The following is a 13,036-nucleotide window of genomic DNA, read 5'->3' on the forward strand; positions in this document are numbered from 1 at the left end:
GGCGCCAGCCATGAACCGGGAAGAGGGATCTCACTGGAACTTGACCATGCTGGTACCCTGACCTTGGACTTCCCAGTCTCCAGAAGCGTGAGCAGTAGATTTCTGTGGTTTATAAGCCACCAGCCTGTGGTAGTTTGTCACAGCAGCCAGAAAGGGCTAAGGCAGGTACTCACACTGTACTTCTAGATACCGCTGGGTCTGCAAGTTTCCAGTGACGGCAGGATGCTCCACCTGACAGATCACCGGGACCCCGTCATCCTCCTTGTGCACCTTCAGCATCAGCTGACTGGTCACAGTGTACATGTCTGACCACTCCTCCACCTCCGATTTGCCTGGGGGGACATACCAAGAAACCAGAGCTGAGTGAATCTCCCTCTTTTCTTAAATATCTTCCCCTCCCTCCCTCCCTCTGCCCCAACATTACTATTTTAATAAACATAATGGAAGTCACTCCAGATAAGGGTAATCTGGGGGGTTGATAACTGACAAAATGATAATTTCCTACTTTTCAGCCTTGTAGGATAGTATTTAAGATAAAATCAACTCCACATACTATTTATTATTTTTATGTAAATATATGTTTCTTCTGTCTTAAATTTTCCCACAAAAAAAGCAGCTGAAAGTTGACCCATTTTGACATTTGACTGCTTGCTCAAGGCATTAGGGAGGAAGAAAAGAGAAGTGCTTTTTCCCCCTACAACCATCTGAACTTAACACATCTACTAGGCTGTCATGCGGTTTAAAAATGCCAGGACGTCATCCAAATCCCTTAAGTAATTCAATCAGGAGTAAAGATATAAACAACCCCCTTTGCCCACCCCCATCAGCAACCATCAACAGGGAAAGCAACTACAATGAAATGAAATTGGAATTGAAATGTTTAAACTCGGAGGCTTTTGGAAGAACACAAAAAAATGCAGTGGCAGTGGGTAGAGCAAAGTAAGATATAGGCTTCAGGCCAGAAGGGAGCCACGTCCAAGAACACCCAGCAAAGGGGGGAGGAGGCTTCCGGATGGGATGAATAGGCCAAGGAGGCCCCTTTCCTGAACTCAGCGCTCCCTGGGACATGGCGTACCATTAACTTTCTTTTAATGTTTTGTACTTATTGGTACACATTTAATGGCTCAATTCACTTAGACAGAAAAGCAGAGGGGAAATGAGAAACTCCTTCCTTCCAAAACCATACCTAGCAAATAGGAGATTAAAACAGAGCAAGCTTTTTGAAACTTAAGCCATTATATATAGATTTTTCTGTTTCTAGATATAGATTTTTATATCCTCTTTCTAAAAGGACTTTCTTTTCTTCCTGGAACTATTTATTTATTTAACAAGCACATACAGAGCACTTACCTTGGCCCAGACACTAGCCCCATGCTTTACAAATATTCACTCACTTCATCTTCGTAAGAATCACACAAGGTATGTAGTAAATATTAATATCCCCAATTTTAGAGGAAACTGAGGCACACAGCAAGCATTTCTGTCAAATGATCAGAGGAGTTCAGGCCCTGAGTCCTCTGTCCTGGGTACTACTTGCAAGGCAACCTTTTGCAAATAAAGGAATCGGAATGCAGACATGCATGAGGAACTTAGGATAACTGGCAAAAGAGAGTCAAAAATAGGGGCTAGGCTGTATCCTTCAGCCGATGCAGTGGCTAAGAGGGCAGGTGTCCAAGGATCCAGGAATCAAATCTGGATGGCCTGGTACTGAGGGAGAGACAATAGGAGCAGGGTTAAAAAAGTTGCCAGTGCTGCCAGCACAAAGTCAGAAACGTTGCAGAAGAATAGGCTGCTGACACGGGCAACTGAATCACAGATTTCTCAAGAAGGGTGGTGCCTGCAAGTTCGCTATGAAGATAGATTTTCAGCTGCTTAGCACAAGCACCCTTGCAGGAAAGCACGTTGTCAAAACAACCGATAGCCCAATAGATGTCAGAATGACTTGGTATTCACCATGGCCAGGACTGCTATACATTTTTTTCAAGGTGTAACACAAGAACCTGGGGTCCTGACCCACCCTGAGTCACAGGGGAAAAGCAAGGAGAACTAAGGGTACAGACATGGCCAGCCTGAGCTCAGGGGATACCTCAGTGATTCTAACTGCTCTAGCGAGTTCTAGTGTACAGGTCTGGTTCTCTCTGAGCCTCTGAGTAAACATCTAGCAGCACATACCACCATGAACCCTCAAACAACAGAATGAAGATATGAATTAGAACAGTAAAATGCCGTTACGCCTTGGGCTCAGACACACTTAGTAACTGATTGCAAACCATATGTTAGGTTGGCCAAAAAGTTCGGTCGGTGAAGAAATACGTTGTTTGATAAAAGTTCTTGGTGAAAATGAAAAATGTGTCTTTCATTTTTGCTTATAACAGAACGGACTTTTTGGCCAACCCAATATAAATGAGCATTTTTGTTCAGGGGTGTGTTTTGCATTTGTCTTTAACGTCCACAAAGGTGTACTCCTGCTGGGATCGAGTGTGGACTGGCTACCTCAGTACCAGGCAATTCGCATCTTACCTTTGAGCTCCTTGTTCCCTTTGAACCACCTGATGGTCGTGGCTGGTTTGCTGGCCATGGCAGTGCAGTTGACTTCAATCTCCTCACCTTCCACCGCAGTGTCTTTCTGGATATCGATCATCAGATTACGTGGTGGGACTACAAATTAAACATGTGTGCTTTTTAAACACAGAAGCTATTTCTGGGCATATTCTTCTATTCATTACAAACTAGGACCATTGCTCTCCAAAAAAGGAGATAAATAATAGACATTCCTGATGGGAATTTAAAACAAACTACCACTGGAGGAAACAGAAGAAAGACAAAGTCATTATCAAACAAAGTGAGTTATGTAAAATCCCTTACTTTAGAATCTGTCCTAAAGTTATCTGATAAAATGACCAGTCTTCCACTCCTAAGTTATCAGTGACCAAGTTATAAAAATATAGATACTAGATTTGCTATCAATCGGTCATTAGAAAATTGACCAGAAAGTAGATATAAAAACAAGAGGAGTACACACTATTGACATTACCCTCCTTATCTGGAAATCTCTGAGAGGAATATTTCTCCTTAAACTCAACCCTTGGATTTCAATCTTCATATGAAAGATTCCAAAGTCAACCAGCAAAGATCAAAAACATGGAGTCCCGTAAAAGAATCACTCCCCATAAACATACACAGAAAAACTGTGCTTCAGAGCCACTTCCATTCAATTCAAATTATGTATAGAGATCTAGAATATGATCTTGACCTCTGATGGATGGCGTAGTAATAAAATCCTTTAGCTATGAAGATGTAGTAATATAGGAAATGCCAGTTAATTTGTAATGATTTTCTATATTCTGAAATCTAAAGCTACAAATTTTGGAAACCAAAGGTGAAAAAGACTATTGAGTGTTTGTAGGTTAGATTTCTACCTCAGAATTAAAACCACTCTTCTCTAAGCATATTAAACATATATGTAATAAAATGATTAGAATAAAATATTTGGGGGCTAAAATGCTGAATATCAAATAAAGAGTAATGATGGTGGTTGATAAAGAAAGCATGTTATCTTTTCGGAAACTGAGTTGACAATGAAACTTCATATAAGTGCAACCTTACGTCAAGACTGAGCTTCTTGAAATAAAAATCAGTAAGAATACTGAATTCAGCAGACTGAATCTAAGAATATATGTCCTGACCACCATGAATAAGCAAAGACGGTTCTAAGACTTATGATTAATAAGTTTCTTGACTCAGAAGAGAAACAAGAAATTAAATATGTATAAACATGCCATCCTGATGATCAAGTTGAATAATAAATCTCTGATACTGCTTCAATAAATTATGGGATTAAACCATGTATTTGAGATTTCCAACTGTTCTAGTCCAATGTGAAAATTCTACCCACAGGAAGACTTTTACACTGAATTGAAGCAGTTGAAAATTTCTATAGAGAATTATGGAAAAGGAAAAGGAAAATGATTTGTTGTTTATGATTCTCAGCAAGATAGTTGGTAGGCAGAGTGTAACTATTAGAGCAAAAGCAGGCCTCTTCTTTGTTCCCTGTATAACAGGAAGCTAACACAGTTGCTCAACTGGACGTGTTGCTAAAGTGATGTGTCCCCAATGGCAAAACATGGCAAAGAACTACCCTAGTTTACATTTTAAGAAAAAATAAGCATAAAGAGAGATAGTCTAACATCCAGTTTGGAGTTGCACATCTGCCAACATTTTAAGAGACAGAAAGGCAGGTATAAAAGTAAATGGGATGTTCACCATGTAAAGACACAGCAAGAAGGCAGCCGCTTGCAAGCCAGTAAGAGGGTTATCACCAGGAGCTGAATCAGTCAGCACCTTGATCTTGGGCCTTCCAGCTTCCAGAATTGAGACGGATCCAAAAAATATTGCTGCGGAGATTAACCAAGATGGCGGAGTAGAAGGACGTGCACTCACTCCCTCTTGCGAGAGCTCCAGAATCACAACTGGCTGCTGGACAATCATTGACAGAAAGACCCTGGACTTCACCAAGGAGGATACCCCATGTCCAAGGACAGAGGAGAAGCCACAGTGAGACGGTAGGAGGGGCGCAATCAGAGTAAAATCAAATCCCATAACTGCTGGGTGGGTGACTCACAGACTGGCGAACACTTATACCACAGAAGTCCACCCACTGGAGTGAAGGTTCTGAGCCCCACGTCAGGCTTCCCAACCTGGGGGTCCGGCAACGGGAGGAGGAATTCCTAGAGAATCAGACTTTGAAGTCTAGTGGGAATTGATTGCAGGACTGTGACAGGACTGGGGGAAACAGAGACCCCACTCTTGGAGGGCACACACAAAGTAATGTGTGCATCGGGACCCAGGGGAAGGAGCAGTGACCCTGGGGGAGACTGAACCAGACGTACCTGCTGGTGTTGGGGGGTCTCCTGCCGAGGCAAGTGGAGGCTCTGTTTCACCATGGGGATAAGGACACTGGCAGCAGACGTCCTGGGAAGTTCTCCTTGGCGTGAGCCCTCCCAGAGTCTGCCATTAACCCCACCAAAGAGCACGGGTAGGCTCCAGTGTTGGGTTGCCTCAGGCAAAACAACCAACAGGGAGGGAACCCAGCCCCACCCATCAACAGTCAAGTGGATTAAGGTTTTACTGAGCTCTGACCGCCACAGCAACAGTCAGCTCTACCCACCACCAGAGCCTCCCATCAAGCCTCTTAGATAGCCTCAACCACCAGAGGGCAGACAACAGAAGCAAGAAAAACTACAATCCTGCAGCCTGTGGTCCAAAAACCACAGTTACAGAAAGACAGAGAAGATGAAAAGGCAGAGGGCTATGTACCAGATGAAGGAACAAGAAAAAACCCCAGAAAAACAACTAAATGAAGTGGAGATAGGCAACCTTCCAGAAAAAGAATTCAGAATAATGATAGTGAAGATGATCCAGGACCTCGGAATAAGAATGGAGGCAAAGATTGAGAAGATGCAAGAAATGATTAACAAAGACCTAGAAGAATTAAAGAACAAACAAACAGAGATGACCAATACAATAACTGAAATGAAAACTACACTAGAAGGAATCAATAGCAGAATAACTGAGGCAGAAGAACAGATAAGTGACCTGGAAGACAGAATGGTGGAATTCACTGCTGCAGAACAGACTAAAGAAAAAAGAATGAAAAGAAATGAAGACAGCCTAAGAGACCTCTGGGACAACATTAAACGCAACAACATTCGCATTATAGGGGTCCCAGAAGGAGAAGAGAGAGAGAAAGGACCAGAGAAAATATTTGAAGAGATTATAGTCGAAAACTTCCCTAACATGGGAAAGGAAATAGCCACCCAAGTCCAGGAAGCGCAGATAGTCCCATACAGAATAAACCCAAGGAGAAACACGCCGAGACACATAGTAATCAAAGTGGCAAAAATTAAAGACAAAGAAAAATTACTGAAAGCAGCAAGGGAAAAACGACAAATAACATACAAGGGAACTCCCATAAGGTTAACAGCTGATTTTTCAGCAGAAACTCTACAAGCCAGAAGGGAGTGGCATGATATACTTAAAGTGATGAAAGGGAAGAACCTACAACCAAGATTACTCTACCCGGCAAGGATCTCATTCAGATTTGATGCAGAAATCAAAAGCTTTACAGACAAGCAAAAGCTAAGAGAATTCAGCACCACCAAACCAGCTCTACAACAAATGCTAAAGGAACTTCTCTAAGTGGGAAACACAAGAGAAGAAAAGGACCTACAAAAACAAACCCAAAACAATTAAGAAAATGGTCATAGGAACATACATATCGATAATTACCTTAAATGTGAATGGATTAAATGCCCCAACCAAAAGACATAGACTGGCTGAATGGATACAAAAACAAGACCCATATATATGCTGTCTACAAGAGACCCACTTCAGACCTAGGGACACATACAGCCTGAAAGTGAGGGGATGGAAAAAGATATTCCATGCAAATGGAAATCAAAAGAAAGCTGGAGTAGCTATACTCATATCAGATAAAATAGACTTTAAAATAAAGAATGTTACAAGAGACAAGGAAGGACACTACATAATGATCCAGGGATCAATCCAAGAAGAAGATATAACAATTATAAATATATATGCACCCAACATAGGAGCACCTCAATACATAAGGCAACTGCTAACAGCTATAAAAGAGGAAATCGACAGTAACACAATAATAGTGGGGGACTTTAACACCTCACTTACACCAATGGACAGATCATCCAAAATGAAAATAAATAAGGAAACAGAAGCTTTAAATGACACAATAGACCAGACAGATTTAATTGATATATATAGGACATTCCATCCCAAAACGGCAGATTACACGTTCTTCTCAAGTGCGCACAGAACATTCTCCAGGATAGATCACATCTTGGGTCACAAATCAAGCCTCAGTAAATTTAAGAAAATTGAAATCATATCAAGCATCTTTTCTGACCACAACACTATGAGATTAGAAATGAATTACAGGGAAAAAAACGTAAAAAAGACAAACACATGGAGGCTAAACAATACGTTACTAAATAACCAAGAGATCACTGAAGAAATCAAACAGGAAATAAAAAAATACCTAGAGACAAATGACAATGAAAACACGACGACCCAAAACCTATGGGATGCAGCAAAAGCGGTTCTAAGAGGGAAGTTTATAGCTATACAAGCCTACCTAAAGAAACAAGAAAAATCTCAAGTAAACAATCTAACCTTACACCTAAAGAAACTAGAGAAAGAAGAACAAACAAAACCCAAAGGTAGCAGAAGGAAAGAAATCATAAAGACCAGAGCAGAAATAAATGAAATAGAAACAAAGAAAACAATAGCAAAGATCAATAAAACTAAAAGTTGGTTCTTTGAGAAGATAAACAAAATTGATAAGCCATTAGCCAGACTCATCAAGAAAAAGAGGGAGAGGACTCAAATCAATAAAATCAGAAACGAAAAAGGGGAAGTTACAACAGACACCGCAGAAATACAAAACATCCTAAGAGACTACTACAAGCAACTTTATGCCAATAAAATGGACAACCTGGAAGAAATGGACAAATTCTTAGAAAGGTATAACCTTCCAAGACTGAATCAGGAAGAAACAGAAAATATGAACAGACCAATCACAAGTAATGAAATTGAAACTGTGATTAAAAATCTTCCAACAAACAAAAGTCCAGGACCACATGGCTTCACAGGTGAATTCTATCAAACATTTAGAGAAGAGCTAACACCCATCCTTCTCAAACTCTTCCAAAAAATTGCAAAAGAAGGAACACTCCCAAACTCATTCTATGAGGCCACCATCACCCTGATACCAAAACCAGACAAAGACACTACAAAAAAAGAAAATTACAGACCAATATCACTGATGAATATAGATGCAAAAATCCTCAACAAAATACTAGCAAACAGAATCCAACAACACATTAAAAGGATCATACACCACGATCAAGTGGGATTTATCCCAGGGATGCAAGGATTCTTCAATATACGCAAATCAATCAATGTGATACACCATATTAACAAATTGAAGAATAAAAACCATATGATCATCTCAATAGATGCAGAAAAAGCTTTTGACAAAATTCAACACCCATTTCTGATAAAAACTCTCCAGAAAGTGGGCATAGAGGGAACCTACCTCAACATAATAAAGGCCATATATGACAAACCCACAGCAAACATCATTCTCAATGGTGAAAAACTGAAAGCATTTCCTCTAAGATCAGGAACGAGACAAGGATGTCCACTCTCACCACTATTATTCAACATAGTTCTGGAAGTCCTAGCCACGGCAATCAGAGAAGAAAAAGAAATAAAAGGAATACAAATTGGAAAAGAAGAAGTAAAACTGTCACTGTTTGCGGATGACATGACACTATACATAGAGAATCCTAAAACTGCCACCAGAAAACTGCTAGAGCTAATTAATGAATATGGTAAAGTTGCAGGTTACAAAATTAATGCACAGAAATCTCTTGCATTCCTATACACTAATGATGAAAAATCTGAAAGAGAAATTATGGAAACACTCCCATTTACCATTGCAACAAAAAGAATAAAATACCTAGGAATAAACCTACCTAGGGAGACAAAAGACCTGTATGCAGAAAACTATAAGACACTGATGAAAGAAATTAAAGATGATACAAATAGATGGAGAGATATACCATGTTCTTGGATTGGAAGAATCAACATTGTGAAAATGAGTATACTACCCAAAGCAATCTACAGATTCCATGCAATCCCTATCAAATTACCAATGGCATTTTTTACGGAGCTAGAACAAATCATCTTAAAATTTGTATGGAGACACAAAAGACCCCGAATAGCCAAAGCAGTCTTGAAGCAAAAAAATGGAGCTGGAGGAATCAGACTCCCTGACTTCAGACTATACTACAAAGCTACAGTAATCAAGACAATATGGTACTGGCACAAAAACAGAAACATAGATCAATGGAACAAGATAGAAAGCCCAGAGATTAACCCACGCACCTATGGTCAACTAATCTATGACAAAGGAGGCAAAGATATACAATGGAGAAAAGACAGTCCCTTCAATAAGTGGTGCTGGGAAAACTGGACAGCTACATGTAAAAGAATGAAATTAGAATACTCCCTAACACCATACACAAAAATAAACTCAAAATGGATTAGAGACCTAAATATAAGACTGGACACTATAAAACTCTTAGAGGAAAACATAGGAAGAACACTCTTTGACATAAATCACGGCAAGATCTTTTTTGATCCACCTCCTAGAGTAATGGAAATAAAAACAAAAATAAACAAGTGGGACCTAATGAAACTTCGAAGCTTTTGCACAGCAAAGGAAACCATAAACAAGACAAAAAGACAACCCTCAGAATGGGAGAAAATATTTGCAAATGAAGCAACTGACAAAGGATTAATCTCCAAAATATATAAACAGCTCATTCAGCTCAATATCAAAGAAACAAACACTCCAATCCAAAAATGGGCAGAAGACCTAAATAGACATTTCTCCAAAGAAGACATACAGACGGCCACGAAGCACATGAAAAGATGCTCAACATCACTAATTATTAGAGAAATGCAAATCAAAACTACAATGAGGTATCACCTCACTCCTGTTAGAATGGGCATCATCAGAAAATCTACAAACAACAAATGCTGGAGAGGGTGTGGAGAAAAGGGAACCCTCTTGCACTGTTGGTGGGAATGTAAATTGATACAGCCACTATGGAGAACAATATGGAGGTTCCTTAAAAAACTAAAAATAGAATTACCATATGACCTAGCAATCCCACTACTGGGCATATACCCAGAGAAAACCGTAATTCAAAAGGACACATGCACCCGAATGTTCATTGCAGCACTATTTACAATAGCCAGGTCATGGAAGCAACCTAAATGCCCATCAACAGACGAATGGATAAAGAAGTTGTGGTACATATATACAATGGAATATTACTTAGCCATAAAAAGGAACGAAATTGAGTCATTTGTTGAGACGTGGATGGATCTAGAGACTGTCATACAGAGTGAAGTAAGTCAGAAAGAGAAAAACAAATATCTTATATTAATGCATGTATGTGGAACCTAGAAAAATGGTACAGATGAGCCAGTTTGCAGGGCAGAAGTTGAGACACAGATGTAGAGAATGGACATATGGACACCAAGGGGGGAAAACTGCGGTGAGGTGGGGATGGTGGTGTGCTGAATTGGGCGATTGGGATTGACATGTATACACTGATGTGTATAAAACTGATGCCTAATAAGAACCTGCAGTATAAAAAAACAAACAAAACAACTAATACTAAACTTTCATTGGGTTATTTGTATGGAAATATGTTAATATAAATGTTTCAGACATTACATGAAATTTCTAAAAATCTTATATTTGTATTTGTATGGAAATATGTATGGAAATATGTTAATATAAATGTTTCAGACATTACATGAAATTTCAAAACAAACAAAAAAAAAAAAAAAGTAAATGGGATGACTTTGGCTAGCTATTTCCTCAACGCAGTTTATCCTTCCTAGATGACAATCAGGTAGGTTAAAGATTTTCATTACGTGTACCTAGATAGCTGATATGGGGTACACAGAGAGACTAGATGTTTACGTCCAACAAATACTACTAAATTCTGCGTGCCGTATAATAGGAATATTGAAAAAAATGCTTTTGTTAGAGCAAATGTCAGAGGAAAAGATTGTCCAAGCCTAAAGAAAATAAGATCTTGGTGAGCTATGAGGAACAGAAGAAGAGGCTTAGATAAAAAGGGAATAACTAAGGAGTAAAAGAGCTAGGAATGTCCTCCCAACAAATGTAGGGCTGAAAGTCAAACAGTATTAATTATTTTCAAGGTCCAGGCAGAAATAAAAACGGAGTGATGAAAATAATTTCTGATATTGACATGTGCAATGATTTTCAACGAGAAATGTAATTGAGTAATGTAATTGATGGGGTACTACTCAATTTAAGGAAACTCAAATTGAGTATGGGATACTCACAGAAGGGGTTCTCTTCGGATGAGACAAAGAGGGCAAATAGCTAAAGATACTGTGTAATACACAAAGCTCTCTTCCTTGGAAAATACTACAGGATGGGATACAGCAGATTTCAGTATGCATGGATAACTTTGGGAGAAACACTTTGATGGTCATTCTGTGGTAACCTGGGAATCTTCCTGATGGGAACAGATCCAGGAGTTGTTAAAAGGTTCCAGCAAATATCAATTGTCAGGTCTTGACGGCATTAAGGCTCAAACATAGTCTTTGTCAGATATTAGTTTTCTGCGTGTTCCTGGGTATCTTTCCTTCATCCTCTCCTTTTTCGTGTTGAGTCTGAAGATACTGGAGAGCTCTCTCTCCTCCTCATAGGCTTCTTCTCACCTCCACTAGCAATTCACCTTCAGTGGTATTTCTTAGTAGAGGAAGTACTTAATTCTCTCCATCAGATGGAGAAGGTCATAAGGATGATGGCGTGTTCTTTTCACACTATCAATAATGTCTGCTAGTTCAAAGTAAGGAAATGGCAAGTGGTATGTATAAATTAGGCCAGAGGAAAATTTACCAATGTCTCTTAGATTTTGTTTGGGGGTTGAGAGTGTGAATGGCAGCAAATAGGTCCTTACCTAGGTTACCTGTTCCTTGGTTTTATCCATGTTAATACCTCCTCTACTGCAGCAGATATAATCTACACTTCCCTAATCCTTCCTAGTGATTCCTGTACTAATGCTAGCTCCTCCTGGAGAGCCGACATCACCTGTAACTTGACAGCCAAGGTAGACATGTGGAAAACTTCAAAAGTGGTGGAAAATATGACCAGTGTAGAAAAATAAAGGACTTGTTTATTGTTGAGAAGAACATCCTGAGAAATGGCTGAATGACTTTTTCCAAGTCCATAAACAGTTTTCTCAAGATTGTGACCAGTATTACTGATCTTTACAAAGCTTAGAAGAAGAAAGAGTCAAATGTAGTAGGAGTTGTTTGGTTTACAAATATAAAATAAAATGTGAGTCATAATGGTTCACTGATATCAGTTATAAAGTTAACTTCTCTCAGATTTTTTTTTAAAGCAAGAGAGCTACAGAAGATATAAATGAAGTGATTTAAGTCTATCTTTCTGAAAAGAAAGGGGGTAGGACAAGAAAATCTTGAAGTTTATTTTGGTCTATTCATTCTCCCGTTTTTCCCTTTAACTTCATAATGTCTACTCAAATACGAAAGTGGTTAGTAAGGTATCAAAATCCATCTATAAGAAAAAAATGAATTAGAACTGCTACTAACCAGAGAATACACTTATACATGGTCCACGAAACAGACGCATTGAGTGAAAACTGCCTGCAGCCATTAATGAAAATAACCAAAGATATATCTAAGGAGGTGCATAGAGATGGAAACCTGGATAAAAGTCACGTAGAGGGAAATAGTAGAAAATAGCAAAGAAATGTTGACGTTCTTCTTAGCTAACCTCACATCTGTAAGAGTGCTAATTATAAACATTACGCCTACAACGTTAAAAAAAATCAGGAATATCAAGATGAGTCACGTTAATTACAACAAAAGAGGAGACCTAAAGCTGATGGGTATGTGGAATCTCACTCTAAGATCCTTTAAAATAATTAGGTTCTCCTGCTCCTGGAATCTTAAGAGTGAACACTGATCTTAGAGGGACAGGACTGTAATAATATTAGCTACTATTTTCAGTAACTACACTAATGTTAAAGCAGCCTATTCTCTCTCTCACGAACAGCAGTATGATCTGGAGAAAGAAACAAACTCATCACAAGTGGAAGGAGTGAATGAATATCCTAAAAGGCACCCAAATGCATGCAAAGTATCATAGGGGAGTTTTCAGTTTTTACATGGATAAGATAATAAACATAATAGTAACTAACAAATACCCATCTCTATGTCTTATAATTATGCTGAAATTTTTGCTGAATGCTTCAAACAACAAATAAAGATGCATGCACTAAAATGAGCATCTTCATCCGATCAAGAAGTTTGACAGCTGTGTAAGTACACATGGGGTCCTTTTCAGAGGACCACAGAC

General features: G+C 39.1%; 1 protein-coding gene across 6 annotated transcripts in view; it reads right to left on the reverse strand.

Annotated features, from left to right (window-relative positions):
- CADM1 (cell adhesion molecule 1) overlaps positions 1-13,036 on the reverse strand; it is a 334,650-nt gene that overhangs the window by 55,176 nt on the left and 266,438 nt on the right. For all 6 annotated transcript variants that reach the window (XM_007196548.2, XM_007196547.2, XM_007196545.2 and 3 more), the window contains exons 4-5: positions 2,521-2,658; positions 174-332 (exon numbers count right to left, since the gene is read on the reverse strand). In XM_007196548.2, the coding sequence (XP_007196610.2) occupies positions 174-332; positions 2,521-2,658 (297 nt within the window). The remainder of the gene's footprint in view (positions 1-173; positions 333-2,520; positions 2,659-13,036) is intronic.

Source organism: Balaenoptera acutorostrata, chromosome 9 (assembly GCF_949987535.1).
Source record: "Balaenoptera acutorostrata chromosome 9, mBalAcu1.1, whole genome shotgun sequence".
In the NCBI taxonomy this organism is placed as follows: domain Eukaryota; kingdom Metazoa; phylum Chordata; class Mammalia; order Artiodactyla; family Balaenopteridae; genus Balaenoptera; species Balaenoptera acutorostrata.